This window comes from Pteropus vampyrus, unplaced genomic scaffold (assembly GCF_000151845.1).
Source record: "Pteropus vampyrus isolate Shadow unplaced genomic scaffold, Pvam_2.0 Scaffold324, whole genome shotgun sequence".
Taxonomy (NCBI): Eukaryota; Metazoa; Chordata; class Mammalia; order Chiroptera; family Pteropodidae; genus Pteropus; species Pteropus vampyrus.
Window position 1 is genome coordinate 405,592 of NW_011889105.1, and position 23,262 is coordinate 428,853.

General features: G+C 38.5%; 1 protein-coding gene across 3 annotated transcripts in view; it reads right to left on the reverse strand.

Moving 5' to 3' along the window:
- The window catches only part of PCSK5 (proprotein convertase subtilisin/kexin type 5), a 421,776-nt gene that overhangs the window by 130,084 nt on the left and 268,430 nt on the right, over nucleotides 1-23,262 (reverse strand). The window contains exon 21 of one of the 3 annotated variants that reach the window (XM_011377894.1): nucleotides 12,155-14,748. The exons of the other annotated variants lie outside the window; for them this stretch is intronic. Within the exon in view, the coding sequence (XP_011376196.1) occupies nucleotides 14,633-14,748 (116 nt within the window). The 3' untranslated portion in view covers nucleotides 12,155-14,632. Of the gene's footprint in view, nucleotides 1-12,154; nucleotides 14,749-23,262 lie in introns of those variants that run through there. 3 annotated transcript variants of the gene reach the window in all.

Consider the following 23,262-nt stretch of genomic DNA (forward strand, 5'->3'; position numbering starts at 1 on the left):
GAGTTTGTATCCTAAATTTATTGTAATTACACATGATTTTCCTACTTTTGCCTTTTAACTTTTGTACTAGCTTTATAATTGGTTGATCTACTGATTTCATAAAGTGTTTTTGTCAGCGAGAATTATTTTCTTTATTTTCTTATTCATATATTTTTATTTTCTAAAAGAAGTCCCTTTAACATTTCTTGTAATTCTGGTATAGTGGTGATGAACTCCTTTAGCTTTTTCTTGTCTGAGAAGCTCTTTCTCTCTTCTTCAATTCTAAATGATAGCCTTGTTGGGTAGAGCAATCTTGGTTTTAGGTCTTTATCTTTTATCTCTTTGAATATTTCATGCTATTCCCTTTTGTCCTGCTGAGTTTTTAAGAAATCAGGTGATGATCTTATGGGAGCTCACTTGTACATAACTAACTGCTTTTCTCTTGCTACTTTTAAGATTCTTTCTTTGTCTTTAACCTTTGTGAATTTAATTATATGTCTTGGTGTGGCCCTCTTTGGGTTCATCTTGTTTGAGACTCTCTGAGCTTCCTAGACTTGTATATCTATTTCCTTTGCCAGGTTAGGGAAGTTTTCAGTCATTATTTTTTCAACTAGGTTTTCAATCCCTCCCTCTCTTTTCCTTCTGGTACCCCTATGATGCAAATGTTGGTATTCTTGATATTGTTCCAGAGGTCTCTTAGACTATCTTCATTTTTAAAAATTCTTTTTCTTTTTACTGTTTCAGTCGGGTGTTTTCCACTACCTTGTATTACAGAGTGCTGATTTGATAATACGCTTCACCTAATCTGTAGTTGTTTCCCTCTAGTGTATTCTTTATTGCAGTTATTGTATTCTTAATTGCTGACGAGTTCTTTTTATGTTTTCTATATTCTTATGTTTTCTATCTCTTTGTTGAAGTCCTCACTGAGTTAATCTATTCTTACCCTAAGTTTATTGTGAATACTTATAACCAATTTTGAACTCTGTATCTGGTAGATTGCTTTTCTCCATTTCGTCTAGGTCTTTTTCTTGTTTTTGTCTGTTCTTTCATTTGGGATATGTTTCTTTGTCTCCTCATTTTGGCTGACTTCCTATTTCTATGTTTTAGGTATATCTGCTACATCTCCTGGCATTGACAGAGTGGCCTTATGTAAAAGGCCACGTCTTATAGAGCCTAATGGTATAGTCTTCCTTGTCACCTGAGCTGGGTGCTCCAGGGGTGTTTCTTATGTGAGCTGTGTGTGCTCTCCTGCTGTATTTCAGCCTCAACTGGTGTTTGGATGACAATGGGTGGGGTTAATCGTCAGACTGAATGGCTATGAGGGCTGGCTATCACTACAGTGTATGAGCTGTTATGCAGGCACAGTCCCCATGGAGTGGGACTCTGGTACCAGTTGAGTCTGCTCTTTGCATGTGTCACTTGTGTGACTAGTTGGCGGTGCTCTGGTGAAGTCTGAAGATCACCACCAGCTGTCTTGGGTCTTGAGCCTCCTGAAAGGGGCTCTGGTGTAGGTCCTGGTGAGCCACCACTTGTGTTAGGCTTGAGACAATTTGGTAGAAGCTACAAAGTGATCTGTGGTTGGTTGCTTTCTGTGGTGGGCTTGGAAGTACTTGGGAGAGGCTATGCTGTGAACTGAGGCAGGCTGTCCCTTATGCTGTGTGTGCAACCCTTTGTTGGGAACCACTATATGAGCTGAGGCCAGCTGCCATTTGTGCAGGGTTTGTGGCCACTTAGTTGAAGCTATGTTTCAGGACAGGACTGGCTGCCACTTATGCTAGGCTTGGGGCCACCTGATGAGAATTAAAATGCAAGTTGAGACCAACTGCTGCTTGTGCTGAGTTTGGCATCCCTTAGGAAGAGCTACAAAGCACCCCAGTGTTGCCACTGCTTGTTTGGTGTTTGTGGACCTTTGACAGATTTGGGGAAAGTCTGCAGCACAAGCCAAGGTCACTTGTGTGGAGGAGCCACTGGAAGTGGTTCTGGCTGGGCAAGTGAGTTGGGTGTGGTGGGTCTCAAGCAATCACTAGAGCAGGGTGAATGGTGTTAGCCAGGTTGATGAAGAACACAGATTTGGTGCCTGCCTGTGCTGGGCTGGCTGGGTGAAAAGAGAGCTCACCAAAAGAACAATGACACTTGCCCTCACTTCTGTCCTTGGAGAGAGTTTTCCTGGCTCCTGCCTCTCAAGCCTTCACCCTAAAGTTTGTCAATTTAGTTCCTCCCCTAATGTCCCTGGAACTTTTTGAGCTGCTGCCCCTCAGCTGGAGCTTAGATCAAGTGAGTTTTGAGCAAGTGAGTCTGTTTGCTAGCCCTTTAAGAGCAGCGTGTCTTGGTCTCCCACAGCCCTTTATCTTTCAGGGATGCAATCCCTGCTGATTTTCATAGCCAGATGTTATGGGGACTCCTCTTCCCAGCTCTGGTGCCCAGGCTGGGGAGCGTGGTGTGGGGGTAGACCCCTCATACCTCAGAGGGGAACTCAATGGCTGAGATATCTCTCCTCATTCTTAATTGCCACACTATGGGTGTGGGACTTACCCATTCTGTGTCTCCACTCTTCCTAACAGTCTTGACGGCACTGCTTTTTTATATCCTTAATTATAAGAATTCTGTTTAGCTAGTCTTCAGGTGATTCTCAATGATGGTTATTCTATAATTTAGTTCTAATTATGTTGTGATCATGGGAGGAGGTGAGCAGTTTCCCTACTCTGCCATCTTGACTGGAAGTAGGCAGAATCTGGGTTCATCTCAATTGGAACTCTCTGGGCTTTCTGGATCTGGATGTCTGTTTCCTTCTCCAGGTTAGGGAAGTTTTTCAGCAGTTATTTCTTTTAATACATTTTCTGCCCATTTCTGTTTCTTTTCTCCTCCGGGATCCCTATAATGCCAATGTTGGCCTGCTTGATTATTTTCCACAAATTCCTTAAGCTATTTTTGTTTTTTGCATTCTTTCTCTCTCTCTCTCTTTTTTTTTTTGCTGCTGTGATTGGGTGAGTTCCACCGTCCTGTATTTAAGTTCACTGATCTTTTATCTGCTTCATCTAGTCTGCTGTTGAACCCCTCTATCATATTTTTCAGTGCAGTTATTATATTCTTTAGCTCTGTGACTTCTATTTGATATTCATATTTTCTGTCTCTTTGTTGAAGTTCTAACTGTGTTAATTCATTCTTTTCTCAAGTTTAGTAAGCATATTTATGACCATTATTTTGAACTCTTTATTGGGTAAATTACTTATCTCCATTTTAAGAACTTTTTTCTGAGGTCTTGTATTTTCTTTTGAAATACGTTTCTATGTTTCTTTGTTTTTCTTGACTCTCTATGTTGGTTTCTATTCATATGATAAAACAGCCACCTCTTCTAGTCTTGGAGAAGTCATCTTGTATATAGGAGATGAACCTTATTATTCAGCCCTGACCTAGCTGTTGATTGTCTCTCAATCCTTTGTGATTATTCAAGGTATTTTTATTTTTACTGGATGCCAGTAGTTTAAGGTAGGCCAAGAGCTGTAGTGTCTCAAAGGGGAAGATTTCAGACAGCACAAGATTCAGGCTGAATGGAAGCCAGACCCAAAAGCCAGACTTGAGCTTTAAAAGCTCAGTCAGCAGCTTTTAAAGTATGCAAATCTGTACAGTTTTGTGAGACCACAAGCATTAGTCTCACTGGCTGCCAGAGTTAGGTGTCCCTGGAGATATTCCCTGGGTGGTAGTAATAAAAATCAGGGTGCCAACAAGTATACAAGCCCCCCCCCCCCCCCCGCCGAGATACTAACTACCTGGAATGAGGCAGAAGGACAGTGTAAAGATGGTGTTTACACTGTCCCAGTTGAGCATCTAAGTAGGCCCCTCGATGTATGCCAAACCAGAAGCCTGCCCCTCAGGATGAAGCTGCAAGCAAACATGTAAGCTTCTCTCACAGAAAGTGTGTGTTTCAATCTGCTCTCTGCATAGGTATCCTAGGGATATTAGCCAACCATGAACTGTCTCTCTGTAATAGTCCCTTGGACCCAGGAATACATGCCCTGCTTGCCATTAGAGCTAGATGATCAAGGGGTGTCCCCGTGCTGCAGCCGCAAAAATGGGGCACCAGACATGTGGTAAAAGCTCCCTCTAGGAGATACATTCTGGAGCATGGCAGAGGGAGAGCACAAAGATAGCAACTACTGTCTGAGGTCTCTTGAGATGATTATAGTGGGTCCTCATACATGTATTTAATAGAAGCCTGCCCCTCAGGCAGGAGTTATGAAGATAAGCTAATATGTATTAGTTTTCTATTGCTGCTGTAACAAGTTACTATGAATTTTGTGGCTTAACAAAACATTCATTTATTATCTCACAATTCTGTAGTTCAGAAGTCTGAACACAGTGTGGCTCAGCTGCTTCACTGCTCCAGTTGGAATCAAGGTATCGCAGGCTGCTGCATTCTTTCTGGAGGCTCTGGTGATGAATCTGCTCAAAGTTCATTCAGGTCAATGGCAGAATTCAGGATTGATTTTCCTATTTCCTTGCTCTCTGTTGCCTGGGGAATTGTTCTTAATTTCTAGAGGCTGCATGCATTTCTTGCTCCTGTCCTCCCCTTCCTGTATCCTTAAAGCCAATAACTATGGGTTGAGTCTTTCTCATTTCTGGAATCTTTCTGATCCCCTTCCCTGCCTCCTTCTTCTGCATTTCTCTGACCGACTGTACCTTGGGTTCGCATAGATAATTAAGGATAATGTCCTTATTTAAAGACAGTTGATAATAATCTTTAATTCCATCTGCAAAATTCCTTCACAGCAGTGAATAACTTGTGGATGGGAATCTTAGGGGGACGCTTTAGAGCTCTGCTACCACAGTATCCAATTCCCAGCTTCTGTTGCCATTGCACACTTTTAGTGGCAAGGTCTTAAAGCATTAGCTTTATTGAGTTTGTGCTGAAGAGTTTTTGTGTTTTAGGGCTAGTGATAGACTCTCCATGAAATCCTCTGGGATTATCTTTTTACATTGAATAGAAGGGCTGGAAGGGTCACAGGGATGATGCTGAAGATGGGGAAACTGAAGTGTAGCCACATAGAGGGCTATATTAAAGTTATATATAATCAAGCTTAGAACTTAGTGTTTCCACTTTCTGGAGTAGGGCTGTTTCCTCCCAGTAATTTATTTAATTAACGGTTATTCATTCATTGACTTACTCATTTATTGATCAAAGAGTTATCAAGTACCTATTCTGTAAGAAACATTTTGGTAGATTCATGAGATATAAGACATTTACAGATTTTGCCTCCATGGAGAAAACTGTAGTGAGAATTCATACATCAAACAAATACTCATATAATTGACTAGATATTTATAGTATCATTGGTATGAAAGTAAGGTAGAGACTTCTATGAGAACTTATAATAAGGAGATCTAACCTTGTTTAGAGGGCTCAGGAAATGAAGAAGTGACATTTAAACTGAGATCCAGATAATAAATATTAGGCAGGTACAGATGATTAGGAATTGGGATAGCATTAAAGAAGGGCAAATGGCACATGGGAAAGCTCCAGGGCACAAAGCAGAATAGATAAATCAGGGAAAGTCAGTGTGGCTGGAAAATGAGAGGGAGATAATGGCATGAGATGGATTTGAGGGGGGGAGATGGGTCAGATTGACCATGGCCTTGATGCCCATGGAAAGTAATTTCAACTTTATCCTAAGTGAAATATGAAGCCGTGGGAGGGTTTCAAGCAGTGGAGTCTTGTGTGAGTTTTGAATTTTTAAAAGGCTCTGGCTGCTGTGTAGAATAGATTGGAAGAAGGTGAAGACATGGAGTATAGACACAATGGGTGTATATTTAATGAGGTTAATTAGGAGTATTGCAACAGCTCAGATGAGAAGTAGTTTGGCTCAGGATTGTGAGAACTAAGATAGGGAAAGTAATGGTGAAGGACAGAAAATGGTCAAAATGGCTTTTTTTTTTTTTATCATATTCATGGCTCTTTAGATCAAAGTCCATTAAAAATTCACATTCCTATGTGTAATAAAAAGCTTATATTTTCTTGATAGTTTAGCTTTTATTATGTTGTAACAGTTACGATTCGGGTGGCAAGGAAATCCTGTTTAATACCATCTGAAAAAAAATCTGTTTTACAGATTTGTCAAAGAAGCTCACAGAATTTGTATTATGTGAGGAATTCGGCATTGTAATGTTTCTCCATGTTCCTTGTATCTCCATTCTATTTCTTCCTTATTTCATCTGGGGCTAGAGAATGCAAATGATGGCTTCTCAGATAAAGAAAAATTAGCATGAAAGGAAGCATCACATCCTCATTTTTTAACAGCTACTGCCTCATTTCTCTTAGGTCCATTATGATTTATTTTGCCCACATGGCCTATTAGTCACTACTAAGTCTTATGATATTGATATCCATGCCTAGCTTGGTTACACAAGCACTGTGTGGCCATGGTGTGTAACCCTGGGTGGACATTATTCACAACAGATAACATGCACCGTGGGCCAGACATTTTTAGCTAAAATATATACAGTCATCCCTTGGTATCCATGGGGGATTGGTTCCAGGACCTCCTGTAGATACCAGAATAGATGGATGTCCAAGTTCCTTATATAAAACGATGTAGTATTTATAAGTAACCTATGCACATTCTAGATTATTTATAATAACTAATACAGTATAAATGCTATGTGAATAGTCATTATGCTGTATAGTTTAGGGCAGGAGTCGCCAATCCCTGGGCCATGGACTTGTACCAGTCTATGACCTGTTAAGAACTGGGCCACACAGCAGGAGGTGAGCAGTGGACCGGTGAGCGAAGCTTCATCTGTATTTGCAGCTGTTCCCAGTGCTAGCATCACCACTTCAGCTTCACCTCAGATCATCAGGCATTAGATTCTCATAGGAGCCAAAAAGGTTGGGGACTGCTGGTTTAGAGAATAATGACAAGAAAAAATGGTCCGTTCATGTTCAGTACAGCCACAACCATTGTATGTCTAAATACATGGTACACATCAGCTACAATATTACTTTCTTTTAAAAATACTTTTTAGTCCCCAATTGGTTGAAATTGCAGATGTGGAATCTGAGGGCATGGCGGGCCGACTATAACCACGATACAAGCTCTGTGATCATTGGCTGAAAGTTATTTTGACAGACATCTTCCTGGCTCTTGTATTTCTCCATCTGGGGTCTCTGATATCAGATTGTCTTAAATTAACCCAGATCATCCGTTTAATAATGTGGTGCCTTAGGCATTTAGCTAATCTGCTTTCCTATTTGTAGAAAGAGGATAAAATGAGGCTACTGGGAGTGCTGGATGAAATAGCCCATGTAAAGCATTTAGCACAGTGCTTAGCACATAGGAAGTACTTCAAAATGGGAGTTAGTATTGTTTTCACTGTTTGGGATGGGAAGTGCTAGCACATCACTTTTTCTTTTGCTCTTCTCTGGTAATGACAGCTTAGAAGGTTTTCTCTTGGAAGGAAAAGAAGATTTTAAGCAGGTCCTTGTTCCAAAGTCTAGGCCTTGCCAAATCTGTTGCTCTGGCCATGTACATCACAGTGGAGAGAAGCTACGGGCTGCCTCCCCGTATGTGAGCTCATCTGACAGCTAAGCTCTGCTTAGTACCCTGTCCTTACATTTAATTGGCTCAGTGTAGCCATCATTCCCCTGGGGACTGAAGCAAATACAGCCTCCTCAGCATTCTGTCTGAATGCATGCTTCTCGAATATGTCGGTAGGAGGCCAGAGGTTGACTTCGTGGGGTCCTTGAATAAGTCAGTTAGCTTCTCTGGAAAGAGTACTGATGACACTGATAACAAGGAGGTGAAGGAATAGCAACAGCCCATCCAAGAGCCTTTACAAGTTGACCTCAGTGGTCTTTTTATCCCCCTTCCAGCTGTCTACCCTGCCCATTCCCTGTCATGTCAGTTCATAACCCTTCTGATGGTTTTGTGTCTTTGTACAGATTTTATCTCTTGAGATTACTTCTTCATCATCCTTGCCTCCTTTGATTTACAAATTCTTGCTCATCTTTCAAGACAGTTAAAATGTTATTTCTCTCTTAAGTCTTTTTATTCCACAAAGTTTTATAAGCAAAGCACTATGCTAGACATATAAGCTGTGAACAAGATAGACAAAGCCCTAGCTTTCATAGTGCTGATGTAGTGGTGGGAGGGACTGACCATAAACAAATAAATGAACCATCGAATGCCATGTTGTGATAAGTGCTGTGAAAAGACCAAAAAGGGTGGGCAAGTATGGGGTGAGTAGTGGAGGGATCTGCTTTCCAAGGAATCAGTTTTCGAATTAAGATCTATAGACTGATAAGAAACCAGCCATGTGAAGAGCAGGGGTCTTGATACACAAACAAGGTTGTTGTGTTTGAAGAACAAAAATAAAGTTGGTATGATTAGAACATGATGAGCAAGTGGGGAGGGGTCATGAGAGATCAGCAGATCTCAGGTAAGGAGTTCAGATTTTATTCCGAGTGAATAGGCAGAGAGGTGAAATCTTTTTGTTTTTGTAATAGCACTCTGCTATCCAGGTGGAGAATGGATGGGGAAGGAGGGGAAAAAGGAGGAAAGGAGGGCAAGAGAAGCAGGGAGCCTAGTTAGGAGGCTCCTGCAGTAGTACAGGGTGGAGATGGTGGTGGTTTGATCCAGAATTACAACTATGAAGTAGGGAGTAGACCATTTAGAGATGTGTGGTAGAGGTGTGGTTAATGGGACCTTGCTAATAGATTAGATTTGGGGGCAAAAAAAGGGACAAATCTTAGGTTTTGGGTGGGTGTAATACCATTTACTGTGATGGCAGACATTTGGTGATAATAAATTTAGGGTACTGGGGAGTCTCAAGTCTATTGGACATGTTAATTTAGAAATGTCTATTAGACATCTGAAGGGAAATATCAAGTAGCTATTTGAATCTATAGGTGGGACTCTTGAGGAAGGAGATCAAGAATATATATTACTATAATCCCCCACCTCCCAGCATGACTAGTGAATTTCTCCATCCTTTGCAGGGTTATATTTAGATCCCAGAGGCTCTCCTACCTCTGTAGTTCCTAAATCATATCAAACATATTAAAATTCACCTTTGTTCTACATTAAATGTAATTGTGTGTGATTCCTTAAGAGTTGCAACTGACTGTAAATATAATTTGACTTTTGTTCATTTTTGAGGCAACTCTGTTTTTAATGTTTCAAGCTATTTTTGGACGCCCTTAGAAAGCTTGTGCAAGGGCATGGGACCTTTAATCTTTAATTGGTAAAATGAGCTCCCTCCTCTGGACTCTTAAGGCACTTAAATAGCTTCATGTTATAGCCATGTGTTCTTATGTCTGTCCTCCATTAGACTATAAGGTTGAAAAGGGCACGAAGCACCTTGGTATATAACAAGGACTTAGTATTTATTTATGGAAGCATTAACTTGGGCTCACAAAAAGAAAAAGCAAAGTCCAGGGATACAGTGCACTTTCTATCTGTACTTGGGAAAAGACTCTTACCCCCCACCTTGCAACATATGTAATATGGAATTATTTTCTGGCACTCTTAAAAAGGGAGGCAGTGTTGTGCAGATGGTTGATGTTGTGGGCTTGAATCCCAGCCCCACCCTCACCCTTTATTAACTGTGAATCTTGCATAGGAAAGTTAATCTCTATAGGCCTCTGATTTTGGTATGGCCCAAATTAAATAAAACCATTTAGTAAAACTGTCAGCTTAAAAATACTATATGCTTAAAATAATGTATTCTTTTCTAAAATACAGAAAGGTCTCACAATTCAGGCCTCAGGGAATGTTTCAGGAAATTTCTAGTTAGTGGGGAATGCAAAATATCTTTTGTTGCCTGACACCTGGACCTGAAAAAAGCAAGGCCCCCAAACAATGGCCCTTTAGAGAGAAGACATTATTAAGAAAATCCTTCAGTAATAAGATACTCAAATATCCTAACTCACTTGTAGGTATAGAGTGGTAAGAAACTGCTGGCATTCTCAGGTCCCAGACTGGCCCTTTGAGATCTAGTGATGCTGCAAAACTGCATCTTTCTTGCTCAAGAATTGACTCTGGGCCAGATTTTCACCTCTCATGATGAAGAGTAGACATGATACATGGATTACAGCCCCATTTCTTGATGCCAAGTAGTTCCGACAAGCCACGGTGAAATTAAGTCCATCTTGGCTATGCCCTACTAAATTTGTCAATCGGTCCAAAGTATTCTGCTGAGAACTTCATATTTTGTGGATTTGCAACAAAAATAACATTTGGAAACGGATGTAACCTGGGAAGAGAAGCAGGTTTATACTTTCTGTCATTGAGACATGAGTTTGGGGCCCAGGGCCCAGCTTGGGTCAGATGAGGTCGAGCTACAGCTTGCCTTTGTGTGCCCTCTGCTATTTTGTATTAGAGGGTGGAAAGAGGGAGTGTTGAACTGGCCACACCATAGTTTACAATTGCCTCCAATTTTTCTATATTCATCAATGCTGTCATTGCCCTTTGTGTGAAGGTGAATGATAATTTGAAAGCAGTTAAGAATGCGTGCGTAATTATGATTTAAGTGCATGATAGTCTTTTTACATGAGGGGGATGAGGCATTAAATATTTCCATGCCCAGATGTGCCTGAAGTGCTATCACTTGACTGAGAAACTTTAATTTGGTAGTTGCTACAGCAATCACTTCTTCTCTACCAAGCACTCAATTTGTGACTTCCTCAAAATGAAGGGTAGATTGTTGAGTGGAAAACAGTCTGATAGAAATCAGCAGCATGATGACAAGCTCCTGATGGTGGGGTGGGAAGTGAGAAAATTCCAATCAATTCATAGATGATACTAATTATTAGCAAGATCTTCCATGGATGTAGGAGATGAGGATGGGCAGTCTTCTGGAAAGTATAAAAATGTAGATTCTTCTTGACTAGCCCATCAAATGTTCACTCACTGTCGTTCGTAGAAATGGGCTAATTAAGACCATTAAAACAATTCGCTTGTTTCCCTGAACATCTTATGCAGCAAGTTTGCCAGCAACATTCTTCCCGCACTCCTGTCTTCTTAGTTAAGCCTTAGCCATCTTCTAGTTCTACCTGCTCTAGGAAACTTACCCCAAATGGTCCAATTCAAAGGAATTTCTGTTTGTCTGAACTTAATAACTTACTGTTCCATTTATTTGAGGTTTAGAATTCACTACTTACTGCTATTTTACTGTTAAATTTGATTTTTATTATTTTGGGTCTGGCTATGTAATCTCAGTTTATTTTAAGTCCATATGCCTTGGCTTTCTTATTTGTAAACAGGATAACACATGGACCTATGCTCTAGAGTTTTTGTTGAGAATTAAGAGAGGATATATTTATATTATATTAGTACGTATATACTCTATATTCCCATATTGTGCAGCACAGTGGCCAGTAAGATTAGTTTCTTCCCCTCCCTATAATAGGACTTCATGACAGCAGGGGATTTCTCTTATACCTTTTTGTATCCCCAGATCTTTAAACATAATTGGAACTCAATTTGTTTGTTGCTTTTACTGATTTCTCATTTCTGTTCCTAGAAGGCATGCATTAAATTTTTAAGCCTAGAGATTGCAACTCAAGCAGGATTCAAAAAGATCTGTAATCCATTGTGTGGGTTTTGTTTTTCCCTGTAACTTTCAGTCCTACCTTGTGGCCTATACTGGAGATTTTAGACAAAGGCATCTTCTAGGCATCCAAGGATATGGCCATTATCAGTTTTATGTAGGATACCAATAAAATGTATAAGGCCATCTTTTAACAGCTTTCACACCAACCACTAACTCGTGCCAAGCCCTTTGGTCTCCACCCCTCTGTACAACCCACTGGTGAGTATGCAGTAGTCCACAGCCTGGGGAAGCCCAGGAAAAGAGCAGGCCCAGATGGCCCATATGTGGAGAGGGCATCTACACCATCTGATAGAAACTGCACCAAGCTTTTATGGATTTTTCTCACTACCTTTCTAAAAATGGAATTTGATATACATTCATGACCAGACCTAAACTGGTCCTTTCTTATACTACTGTTACTTCCCCACTCCTTTTCAATTCCCACCTCTGCTCAACCTTTCTTTTCCAACCTTATTTACATGCTTCATTCCTCTCTACCCTTTTCTTCATATTCAGTTTCTATGTGGAAACAGAAGTTTCTCATTACTTCACCCTTTCAGAGGCGTTTACACATGGGTATGGACAGATCAAATAAACAGGAACTTAGGTTAATTTAATAGAAAAAATAAAATATGGAATAACATTGATTTTGGCCAGTATCAATTACAACCGTTCTACTATATTTTACAAAAAAACAACTGAACATTTTACACATGTACAGTATTTTTCAGTAAAAGTGAATTTGGATTTAACAATGAATCACTAATTAAAAATAGACAAAAGAAAACAGAAGATAGGACTTTTGTCTCTAGAAGGTTAGAGCATTTGTTAAGTCTTCAAACTTTGTACTATCCATTACATATATCTCATTATGAATATATATATTTATACATAATATATAACATTAACTTAAACTTTGAAAGCATTATGTTCTAGTTAATAATCTGTAGATAAACGAGGCAGTAACACACTAGTAGTTAAACCAGTATTTCCACGATGTGCGCCTGCATGGTCAGTGGGAAATGGAACACGCATTGGTGGACCCCAGTGAATTTAGCTGTCATATTGATGGTTATTTTTATCTTTTGTTATTTATCATTTTTATCTTTGTGCCTCAAATATTATGGGATCGTTCCATTAAATGGATTTCTTTGCAGGTAAATCTGGTTTCGCCACCTGCTTGACTTTGCTTTAGGCTTGTGCTTACATTTGTCCACTTAAAGACTGTGCCTTTAAATGCAAGACTGTATATGCCCTACCCAGGATTAACTTGCCTTTTTTAGGTCAGAAGGGCCTGCAGGGTCATGAGAAGGAAAATTGCTCAGCAAATCAGTCGATTCCCTAGTTACTTATGAATCATTATGTGACTCAGTATCACTACATTGCTAATTAAGAGGGTCATTAGACTATTATTCACCTGGGGTTGGATGTTAACTTTAATGCTTAGGAATATTTTCAAGGTAGTCTTTTTACTAGCTTGTTGCATAAATGGGGACCTTAGCATGTACTTCCCAGCTCCTTCCTAGCATAATCTATATTAATATCATTCCTCTTCTCAGCTGTGAGGCCAGTGACATCTTGGAAGTAAAAATAAAGCCTGTAAGATGGCTGGTCACTAGCAAAGCAAATGAGGTCACCAATGGAGTTTGATATGAAAAATGAGGAAACATGATATCAGTCTGTCCTCCTTTAAACAGAGAAATGCAGAATTGGCAAAAAGATTTATCAGGCTTCCTCATTTCTGACCACTGATCCAAAATAATTTCCACATAATTTGATCTGCAAGATTCTAGGATGTGTTTAGGGAGTCACAGAAAACCAGTGAAGATAGTTCCAAGAAAACAGATGATCTCAATGACATTCAGTGTACAAGTGTATCATAGCACAGTTATAGAGGGACAGAGGAGTGGGAAAAATAACAGAACCAGGAGGGTACAATCATGCCGCCCATATTCAATTTCCAGTTTTATTTTCTGACAATGAGAAGATGAAAAAAAACTTCTAATAAGCACCATTGAAAAATGTTTCCCGGCCAACTTGGGCACGAGCTTAAATATTATTTAAATAAATTCCATTTCTTAGAAAATACAGGACCTTTTAGAAACTTTTGACTCCAGGAAAAAATTTCCTGTATCACATCCAAAATGCTTCCCACCACAGTAAATGGAATTTCTGATGGCCTTTAAAAAAATGCTATGGGGATAATGGCTAGATAGCACCAAGAGATTGTGCAGGGTCTACGAAGTGAACACTCTGGATTTCGGGGGAGCTGGATCAGTCTGAGCTATTTTGTGTAACTTTGCATTCTGTCCATCACCAATTTGACTATGCAGAGCAATCCCATTTGACCAGCTGTGTGTAAAATAACCCAATCTACAATGGAAAAGCCAGTAGCAGCGTCTATCTGATGAAACCAGTGGAGCAGACTTATCAAGTGAATATAATGCCAAAACCACATAATCATGAAGTAAATTATATGTGGAAAGTATCAATGTTCAACTGTGAAAAACTAAGACAAATGACACTGAACACAAGTCTACAGGATGTTCTTAATGCCCTTAGGTCCAGTTTTCTGCCATTTCTCCCAATGATGGACTCAAGTATGAAAGATGACTAATGCAAGAGCTTTTTGTTTCATTTTGATCTATGTCTGCTCTTGTGATTTTTTGAAAGGTACTTTTAGGCGTCTCAGAGGGGAAACAAGCAAGTAAATGCAAAAGGAAAAAAATGGACCTTCAAAACCAGGGCAGGAAATCAAATCATTACTTTAACGTCAAATTTTGGCATAAAATGCTTTGGTCATACAATACTGTCTCTGTGGTTCTGGCTGTTTAGCACTAAACACCCAGTTATAAAAGGTAGGCTTGTTGTAGGTTTATTTTTTTTTTTCCATTTAAGTTCTGACAAAACAGTTCACCATCTCCCTGCACAAATTTGAGAGAGAGAGAGAAAGAGAGCAAGAAAGAGAAAGGTGGCTTGCTTTTTTTTTTTTTTTTTGCTCTTTTTCTTTTTAATAATAATATGGAGTAATCTATAAGTCTACAGAAACAAAGAAATCTAGGATGGCAGCTCAGCCTTGGAATGTACATGTTTTGCAGCAAAGTTGTTGAAGAACCTTCCGTTGACACAGATTGTTCTTTTTCACTAGCATACAGAAGCCTCCTTCCGCCCAGGACTCTTCCGTTGCTTTTTCCAGGAAGTCAGCAAGAGAGAGGGGGAGTTGAGGACGAGAGCAGCATGATGTACACACATGGAAGAAGGTTTGATTGGCCAGAGAGGCAGATTGGGGGATTGGAAGAGATCATTCAGGAGCAGTCAACAAGGAGGAAATTTGGTCCACCCAAAGTGATTTCAGTCAACAGCATTGTTTTTCAAGGAGAGATATTGAAGTCCAACGGTAAATGATATCCATTTGTGAAAGGAAAAAAAGATTGGAAAAGAATAAATTAGAAAACAATAATAACATAAGCAAGGAATTTTTATTTTTAGAATTATCTAGAGCAGAGAGTATACAGTCATTTATACTACATTTCATTGACTCTAAGACAATGGATTTAAGATACACCACTATTTTAAGTGCTTCCAAGACAAAAATGCTTCTTATTAAACGATGACACAATATTCACTTACCAATTAGAATTTTTAATTTTATACTTATTGAAAGTATTTGTTAAACTTATGTAACATGCTGTTTTATTTCTGTGCACATACAATAACTGTCGGTGCACTGAACAACAGTTTAATTTTTGAAGCAATTATGAACTGTAATTAAATTTAATGCAGGAAGTAGTAACCATATGCCTAAGTTAATTAGACATCTTTGTGACTATATTTACAGGCAATGACAACTATGTCACATCAACCTGCTGGGTCAAAAGCAGTTGTAAGCTGCCATAAATTAAAAGGTGCATCTGATTTCAGAGGTGATAAAATGTAAAAAAAGGTATGTCTTAGAATCACTGAAATATGACAGTTGAAAGAATAAATAGCACATCCCTAAATGCAATTGCCATGTGATTTGAAAAGCTTGGTAAGCCATCAATACTTGTTTTTTTTTTTTTTTTACAAGTTTAATGGTCTTAATAATTGTAATATATAATACCTGAGACTTACAGAGAATATATAATGTAAGAAAGCATAACAATACTATGAACATTGAGGAACCCATCACTCAGAATGAGAGTGTTTCTGATTCTCTTGGATATGCCATGTGCTTATTTTCCTTCACTTCTAGAGGTAAAGTCTCTGAAATTTGTGGTTATCATTCCCTTGCTTTAAAAAAATTTTTTCAATTACAATTGACATACAATATTATAATAGTTTCAGGTGTAAAACAGTGACTAAACATTTATATAGCTTATGAAGTGATTCCCCCTGATAAATCTAGTACCATCTGACATCATTATAATATTATTGACTACATTCCCTATGCCGTGCTTTACATCCCTGTGACTACTTTTTATAACTGCCAATTTGTATTTCTTAATCCCTTTCACCTTTCTCAACACCACCCCTTCCTGTCTGGTGATCATCAGTTTGTTCTCTATGAGTTTGTTTCTGTTTTGTTTATTCCACGTATAAGTATCATATGGTATTTGTCTTTCTCTGACTTATTTCACTTAGCATAATATTCTCTAGGGCCATCCATGTTACTGTAAATGGCAAGATTTCATTCTTTTTTGTGGCAGAAAAATATTACATTTTATATAGGCAGCACTTCTTTATTCATCTATTGGTAGACACCTAGATATCTTGGCTATTTTAAATAATGATGCAATGAACATAGGGGTACATATACCTTTTTGAATTAGTGTTTTAGATTTCTTTGGATAAATACCCAGAAGTGGACTTGGTGGGTCATAAGGTAGTTCTGTTTTTAATTTTTTGAGGAATCTCTATAATGTTTTCCATAGTGGCTGCACCAGTTTACAATCTCACCAACAGTGCATAAGAGTTCCCTTTTCTCCACATCCTCGCCAATACTTGTTTGTTGACTTATTGATGATAGCCATTCTGACGGGTGCGAGGTGATAGCTCATTGTGGGTTTACTCGCATTTCCCTAATGATTAGTGATGTTGAGTATCTTTTCATGTTTATTGGCCATTTGTATGTCCCCTGGAGAAATGTCTGCAGGTCTTCTGCCAATATTTTAATAGGATTTTTTTTTGGTGTTAAGTTGTATGAATTCCTTATATATTTTGTATATTAACCCCTTATCCAGTATATTATCGGTGACTATCTTCTTCCAGTCAGTAGTTTGTCTTTTTGTTTTGTTAATGGTTTCCTTCACTATGCAAGACTTCTTAGTCTGATATAGTCCCATTTGTTTTTTTCTGTCCTTTGCCCAAGGAGACATATCCAAAAATATATTACTAAGAGTGATGTCAAAGAGTTTATTGCCTATGTTTTCTTCTAGGAATTTTCTGGTTTCGGTATTACATTTAAGACTTTAATCCATTTTGACTTTAATCTTGTGTACGGTATAAAAAAATGATTCAGTTTCATTCTTTTGCAAGTGTATGTCCCATTTTCCAAGCACCATTTATTGAAGAGACTGTCTTTACTCTATTGTACACTCTTGCCTCCTATGTCATAGAATAATTGAACGTACAGGCATGGGTTTATTTCTGAGCTCTCTAATCTGTTCCATTGCTGTATGTGTCTGTTTTAATGCCAGTACCATGTTGTTTTGATTACAGTATAGTTTGATGTCAGTTAGCATGATACCTCCAACTTTGTTCTTTTTTTTAAGATTGGCTATTCGGGGTCGTTTGTGGTTCCATGTAAATTTTAGGATTATTCCTTGTAGTTCTGTGAAAAATGTCATTGGTCTTTTCTTAGGGGTTGCACTGAATCTGTAGATTGCTTTGGATAGTATGGAGAATTTAATGAAGTTAATTCTTCCTATCCATGAGCATGATGTATCATGCCATTTATTTGTGTCTTTTTAATTTCTTTCTTCAGTGTCTTATAGTTTTCTGAGAAGAGGTCCTTTGCCTCCTTGGTTAAATTATTTCTAGGCATTTTATTCTTTTTGATGCAGTTGTAAATGGGATTGTATACTTAACTTCTGATAGTTTGTTATTAGTATGCAAAAAATGCAACCGATTTATGGATATTAATTTTGAGGTATGTTCCCTCTATCTCCACTTTGCTGAGAGTGTTTATCATAAATGGATCATTGTCAAATGATTTTTTCTGCATCTATTGATATCATATGATTTTTATCTTTGATTTGGTGTATACGGTGTATCATGTTAATTTGTGGATATTGTATTGCTGAATTTGGTTTGGTAATGTTTTGTTGAAGATTTCTGCATCTGCGTTCATAGGTGTATTGGCCTATAATTTTTTTTGAAATGCCTTTGTCTGCATTTGGTTTCAGGGTAATGCTGGCCTCATAAAATGAGTCTGGGAGTCTTCCCTTCTGTCCAATTTTTTTGGAATAGTTGAGAATAGGTATTAATTATTCTTTGAGTGTTTGGTAAAATTCACCCGTGAAGCCATCTGGCCCAGGACTTTTGTTTGTTGGGAGTTTTTTGATTACCGATTCGATTTTGTTAGTAGTTACCAGTCTGTTTGGATTTTCTTCCTGATTCAGTCTTGGAAGATTGTATGTTTCTAGGAATTTATCCACTTTTTCCAGTTGTCTAATCTGTTGGCATGTAATTGTTCATAGTATTTCCTAATAATCCTTTGTATTTCTGTGGTGTTGGTTGTCACTTCTCTTTCATTCCCGATTTTCTTTATCTGGGCCTTCTTTTCTTGAGTCTGGTTAAAGGTTTATCAATTTTGTTTATTTTCTCAAAGAACCAGCTCTTGGTTTCACTGATCTTTTCTATTGTTTTTTTTAGACTATTTCATTTATTTCTGCTCTGACCTTTATTATTTCCTTCCTTTTCACTTTGGGCTTTGTTTGTTCCTAGTTCCTTTAGGTGTAAGGTTAGATTATTTCAGAATTTTCTTGTTCTGAGTTAGGCCTATATTGCTATGAATTTCCTTCTTAGGACTGCTTTGCTATGTCCCATAGATTTTGAGTCATTGTGCTTTCATTTGTCTCTAGGTATCTTTCGATTTCTTTCTTGATCCCATTGCTAACCAATTCATTGTTCAGTTGCATGTTATTTACCCTCCATGTGTTCATGTATTTTTCAGTTTTCTTCTAGTAATCGATTTCTAATTTCATAGAATCGTAATCAAAGATGCTTGATATGATATCAGTCTTCTTATTGACTTGTTTTGTGGCCTAACATGTGGTCTCCCTTGGAATGTATATTCTGTTGCTTTTGGTGAAATTTTCTAAATATATAAATTAAGTTCATCTGGTCTAATGTGTCATTTAAGGTCACTGTTTCTAGTTGATCATCTGTCTAGATGATCTATTCATTGATGTCAATGAAGTGTTAAAGTCCCCTAATACTAATGTTGATCTCTGCCTTTATGTCATCGATATTTGCTTTATATGTTTAGGTGCTCCTATATTGGGTCTGTAAATGTTTACAAGAGTTATATCCTCTTGTTAGACTGATTCCTAATTATGAAATGTCTCTCATTATAGCCTTTCTTTTAAAGTCTATTTTGTCTGACATAAGTATTGTATTGCTACCTAAGTTTTGTTGTTTCCATTTGAATGAAATATCTTTTTTGAGATCTTTACATTCAGTCTGTGTGTCTTAATTTTTGAAGTGGGTCTCTTATACACAGCATATGTATAGATGGGTTTTTTTTTTTTTTTTTTTTTTTATCCATTCAGCCACCCTATGTCTTTTGATTGGAGCATTTAGGCCATTTACATTTAAAGTAATTATTGATAGGTATGTAGTTATTGCTATTTTATTAATTAATTTTTGTTTGTTTTTGTAGTTCTCTCTTTTTAATTCTCTTGCTCTCTTGTATGTTGATGACTTTCTCTAACATCTTGTTTGGATTCCGTTCTCTTTCTTATATACCTACTATAGGTTTTTGGATTGTGGTTACCATGTGCTTCATATATACCAAGCTATATTTATAGTAGTCTATCTTAAGTTGATAGTCACTGAAGTTCATATACATTCTAAAATAACTAACATTTTTACTTATACCCTCCATGTTTGTGTCATTTTTTAATTTTTTTGAGGTTTTGTATGTATCCCTTATTGTTGTAATTACATAGGATCTTTCTACTTTTGCCTTTTAACCTTTGCACTAGCTTTATAGTTGGTTAATCCACTGTTTTTACTGTTTTTTCCTCTGTCGGAATTTTCTTTCCTATATTCTTATTCATATTTTTACTTTTTCTTCTAAAATAAGTCCTTTAACAATTCTTATACTACTGGTTTAGTGGTAATGAACTCTTAGCTTTTTCTTGTCTGAGAGTTCTTTATATCTTCTTCATTTCTAAATGATAGCTTTGTTGGGTAATCTTGGTTGTAGATCTTTGCCTTTCATCTCTTTGAATAATTCAGTCACTTGTGGACTGCAAAGTTTCTGTTGAGAAATCAGCAGATGATGTTATGGGAGCTCCATGTACATAACTGCTTTTCACTTGCTGCTTTTAAGATTCTCCCTTTAACTGTTGGAATTTTAATTATGATGAGTCCTGGTGTGGGCCTGTTTATCTTGTTTGAGAAGCTGTGCTTCTTGGACTTACATATTTGTCTCCTTTGCCAGGTTAGGGAAGTGTCAGTCATTATTTCTTCAAATAGGAGACCAGAAGGAGAGAGAGCAAGATATTGAAAATCTATGATGCGAATATTGATTGGTGTTTGATGTTGTCTCAGAGGTCCCTTAAACTATTCTCATTCTATAAAAACTTTTCTCTTTGCTGTTCCTTTTGGGTGTTTTCTGCTACCTTGTATACCAGATCTCTGATTCAGTCCTCTGCTTCATCTAATCTGCTGCTGATTCCCTCTAATGTATTTTTAATTTCAGTTTTTGTGGTCTTTATTTCCGACTGGTTCTTTATGTTTCTCTTTGTTGAAGTTCTGAGTTCATCTATTCTTACTCTAAGGTCACTGAATATCCTTATAACCATTGTTTAGAACTCTGCAAAAGCTATATTGCTTGTCTCTATTTCATTTAGTTCTTTTTCTGGAGTATTGTCCTGTTCATTTGGGACATATTTGACTCCTCATTTTGGCTGACTCCTCATGTTTCTGTCAATGTATTAGGTAGCTCTGCTACATCTTCTGGTTTTGGCTTTATGTAGTAGGTGTCCTGTGGGGCCCAGTGGTGTAGTTTCCTGCTCACCTGAGCAGGTACTCCAGGGATATCTCTTGTGTGGGTGCCCTCCTGTGGTAGGTTAGCCTTGATTGTTGTTGGCATGTTAGTGGGTGGATTGACCCTCAGGCTGACTGGCTTGGAAGAGTGGCCATGACTACAATGGACAAGCCATTGTGTGGGGGTGCTGACCCCCATGGAATGAAAGTTGCTTTACCAGGGTTCTGGTGGCCGGCAAGTCAGCTGTTTGAATGTGTTGTCTGTGAAGCTGGTTGGGTGGTACCCTGAAGCCAGCCACCAGGTATGTTCTGGGGCCTCTTGAGAGGGGCTCCGATGCAGGCCATGATCAGCTGTTGCCTGTGCACGGCCTGGGATTACCTGTGCTGGGCTTGGGGCCACTTAGCAAGAGGGACAGGGCACGCCGAGGGTAGCTGTAGCTTATCTGGGATTCATGGACCTTTGAGAGGTTTTAGGAACATCTACAGCCCAAGTCCGCTTGTGTAGAAAAGCTGCTGAAAAGTTTGTTCCGGGTGTCCGAGTTGGGTGCAGTCCCAGGTAGTCACCAGAGCAGGAAGAACAGTTTTATCCAGGTTAATGGAGAACTCTGATTTGGCAGAAAACTCAGCAAAGGAACAATGTTTGCCAGCACATCCAGCCCTCACCCTGAAGTTAGTCAATTTAGTTCCTCCCTGTTGCTTTTCACGTTCCTGCTCCTGTGCTAGAGCTCAGAGCAAGTGAGTCTCTGCTCAGGCCCCTTAAGACCCGCAGCGCCTAGTCCCTAGTGGCCCGTGTCTTTCTTGAACATGATTCCTGCTGGGTTTTGTGGCTAGATGTTATGGGCACTAGTTCCCCAGGCTGGGGAGCCTTGTGTGGTTGGCCTCTGTACCTGAGATATTCCTCCCAATTCTTAATTGCTACACTGTGGGTGTGGGACCTGCTTGTTTCGTATCTCTGTCCCTCTTACCAGTCTCTTTATATCCTTAGTTATAGGATCTGTTCCCATAGTCCTCAGGTGGTTCTATAGTTGCAATTTTGATGTGGGAGATAAGCACAATGTTTACCTACTCTGCCTTCTTGACTGGAAGTACATTACTCTTTCTTTTCCTGAAAATACTCATTACAAATTATTTTTCCATTGCCGCCCATAATCCTGATACTCTACCAAAGTTCCATTTGGCATAACTTATTCCATGTTTTACCATGGTTTAGGGAAACTACTTAAAATATTACAAACCTTGAAAGGACTGGTACCAAGTTCTATGGGGGACAATTTCAAATCAGTTGATCTCCTGGGTCAACCACTTAATCTTCCTTTGTTTTCAGGTTATGAACTTATGAAAATTCTTGTAGTCAGATATAGCAGAACCCTGTTTTTAAGTAATGGTAAGGAGTACCTGTTGGTAACTAATAAGTGATACTTACATGGTCCTGGGGTTGCCATCACCCAATCTTATCACCAGTGTTTTGCAGTGAGAATCAGCCCTGGCCAAGGAAACCTTGAACACAAAGCCTGAGTGGGCCTGTTCTTTCCCTGCCAGACCTTGATACATCAGAAAAGCTATGAAGATGCAGTTACCTATCATGCTTCATGGAAACAAGACCATAAATGATGTTCTGTCAATGCTACTGCCTGTCTAGTTCTTTTTGATGTCTTTCTGAGAATCCTCATGGAATAACCATATGAGGTCAGTACTATTATCCTCCTTATTATTCTTTATAGATGAGGGAAGTAAGGCCCAGAGAAATTTGAAACCTGCCTGAGATCTGGGTTCAGATGTGAACAGCATTCTGACTCCTGAATCCACAGTCTCCAACCACAACACTATTCTGCTTCCTGTGAAATTTCTAGAAGAGGAGCCATTCAAAGGAAGACAAAGAAGAAACCCAGGAGAATGATCTTTCAGGGAAGACTGTTCCAAATGCATGCTTTTTTTCCTATCTTCATGACAATCCAAAGATGTTTAGAATGGCAGTGGTTCAAAATAATTTATATGATGTTTTGAGATGTGTGTGTAAAATTTAGGGACAAATTTTAGGGCCTCATCAGCATACATTATGAGAGTCAAAGTTCACAAAATGTTGAAGTTGGAATAACTTAAAATCAATTTACAGATGGGGAAACTGAGGCTAGAGATGTGAGGGAACTTAGCATTTGCCCAGTTGTCACGGGGCATGGAATAGTCAGAGGTCCTGAAACCTGGCTGTACATTAGAAACACTGAAAAGCTTCTACAAATATTCATGTCCAGGCAACACCAAAAACCAATTCAATCAATCTTTGGGGAAGCTGTGAGGTCCTGGAATTTTAGTTGAGAACCACTGGTACAAAGAAAGAAAAATGGACCATCATTCGAAGTTTTAAGCTTTGTACCTGGTTCTATCTTTAATTCCTAGTCTCACAGGCTTAATGAATGATTCCATTCATTATTTATATATCAAAATTATAAATGATCCAAATAGAGTGGCAATAAACTATAGCATCTCCACATGAATTTTATGCTG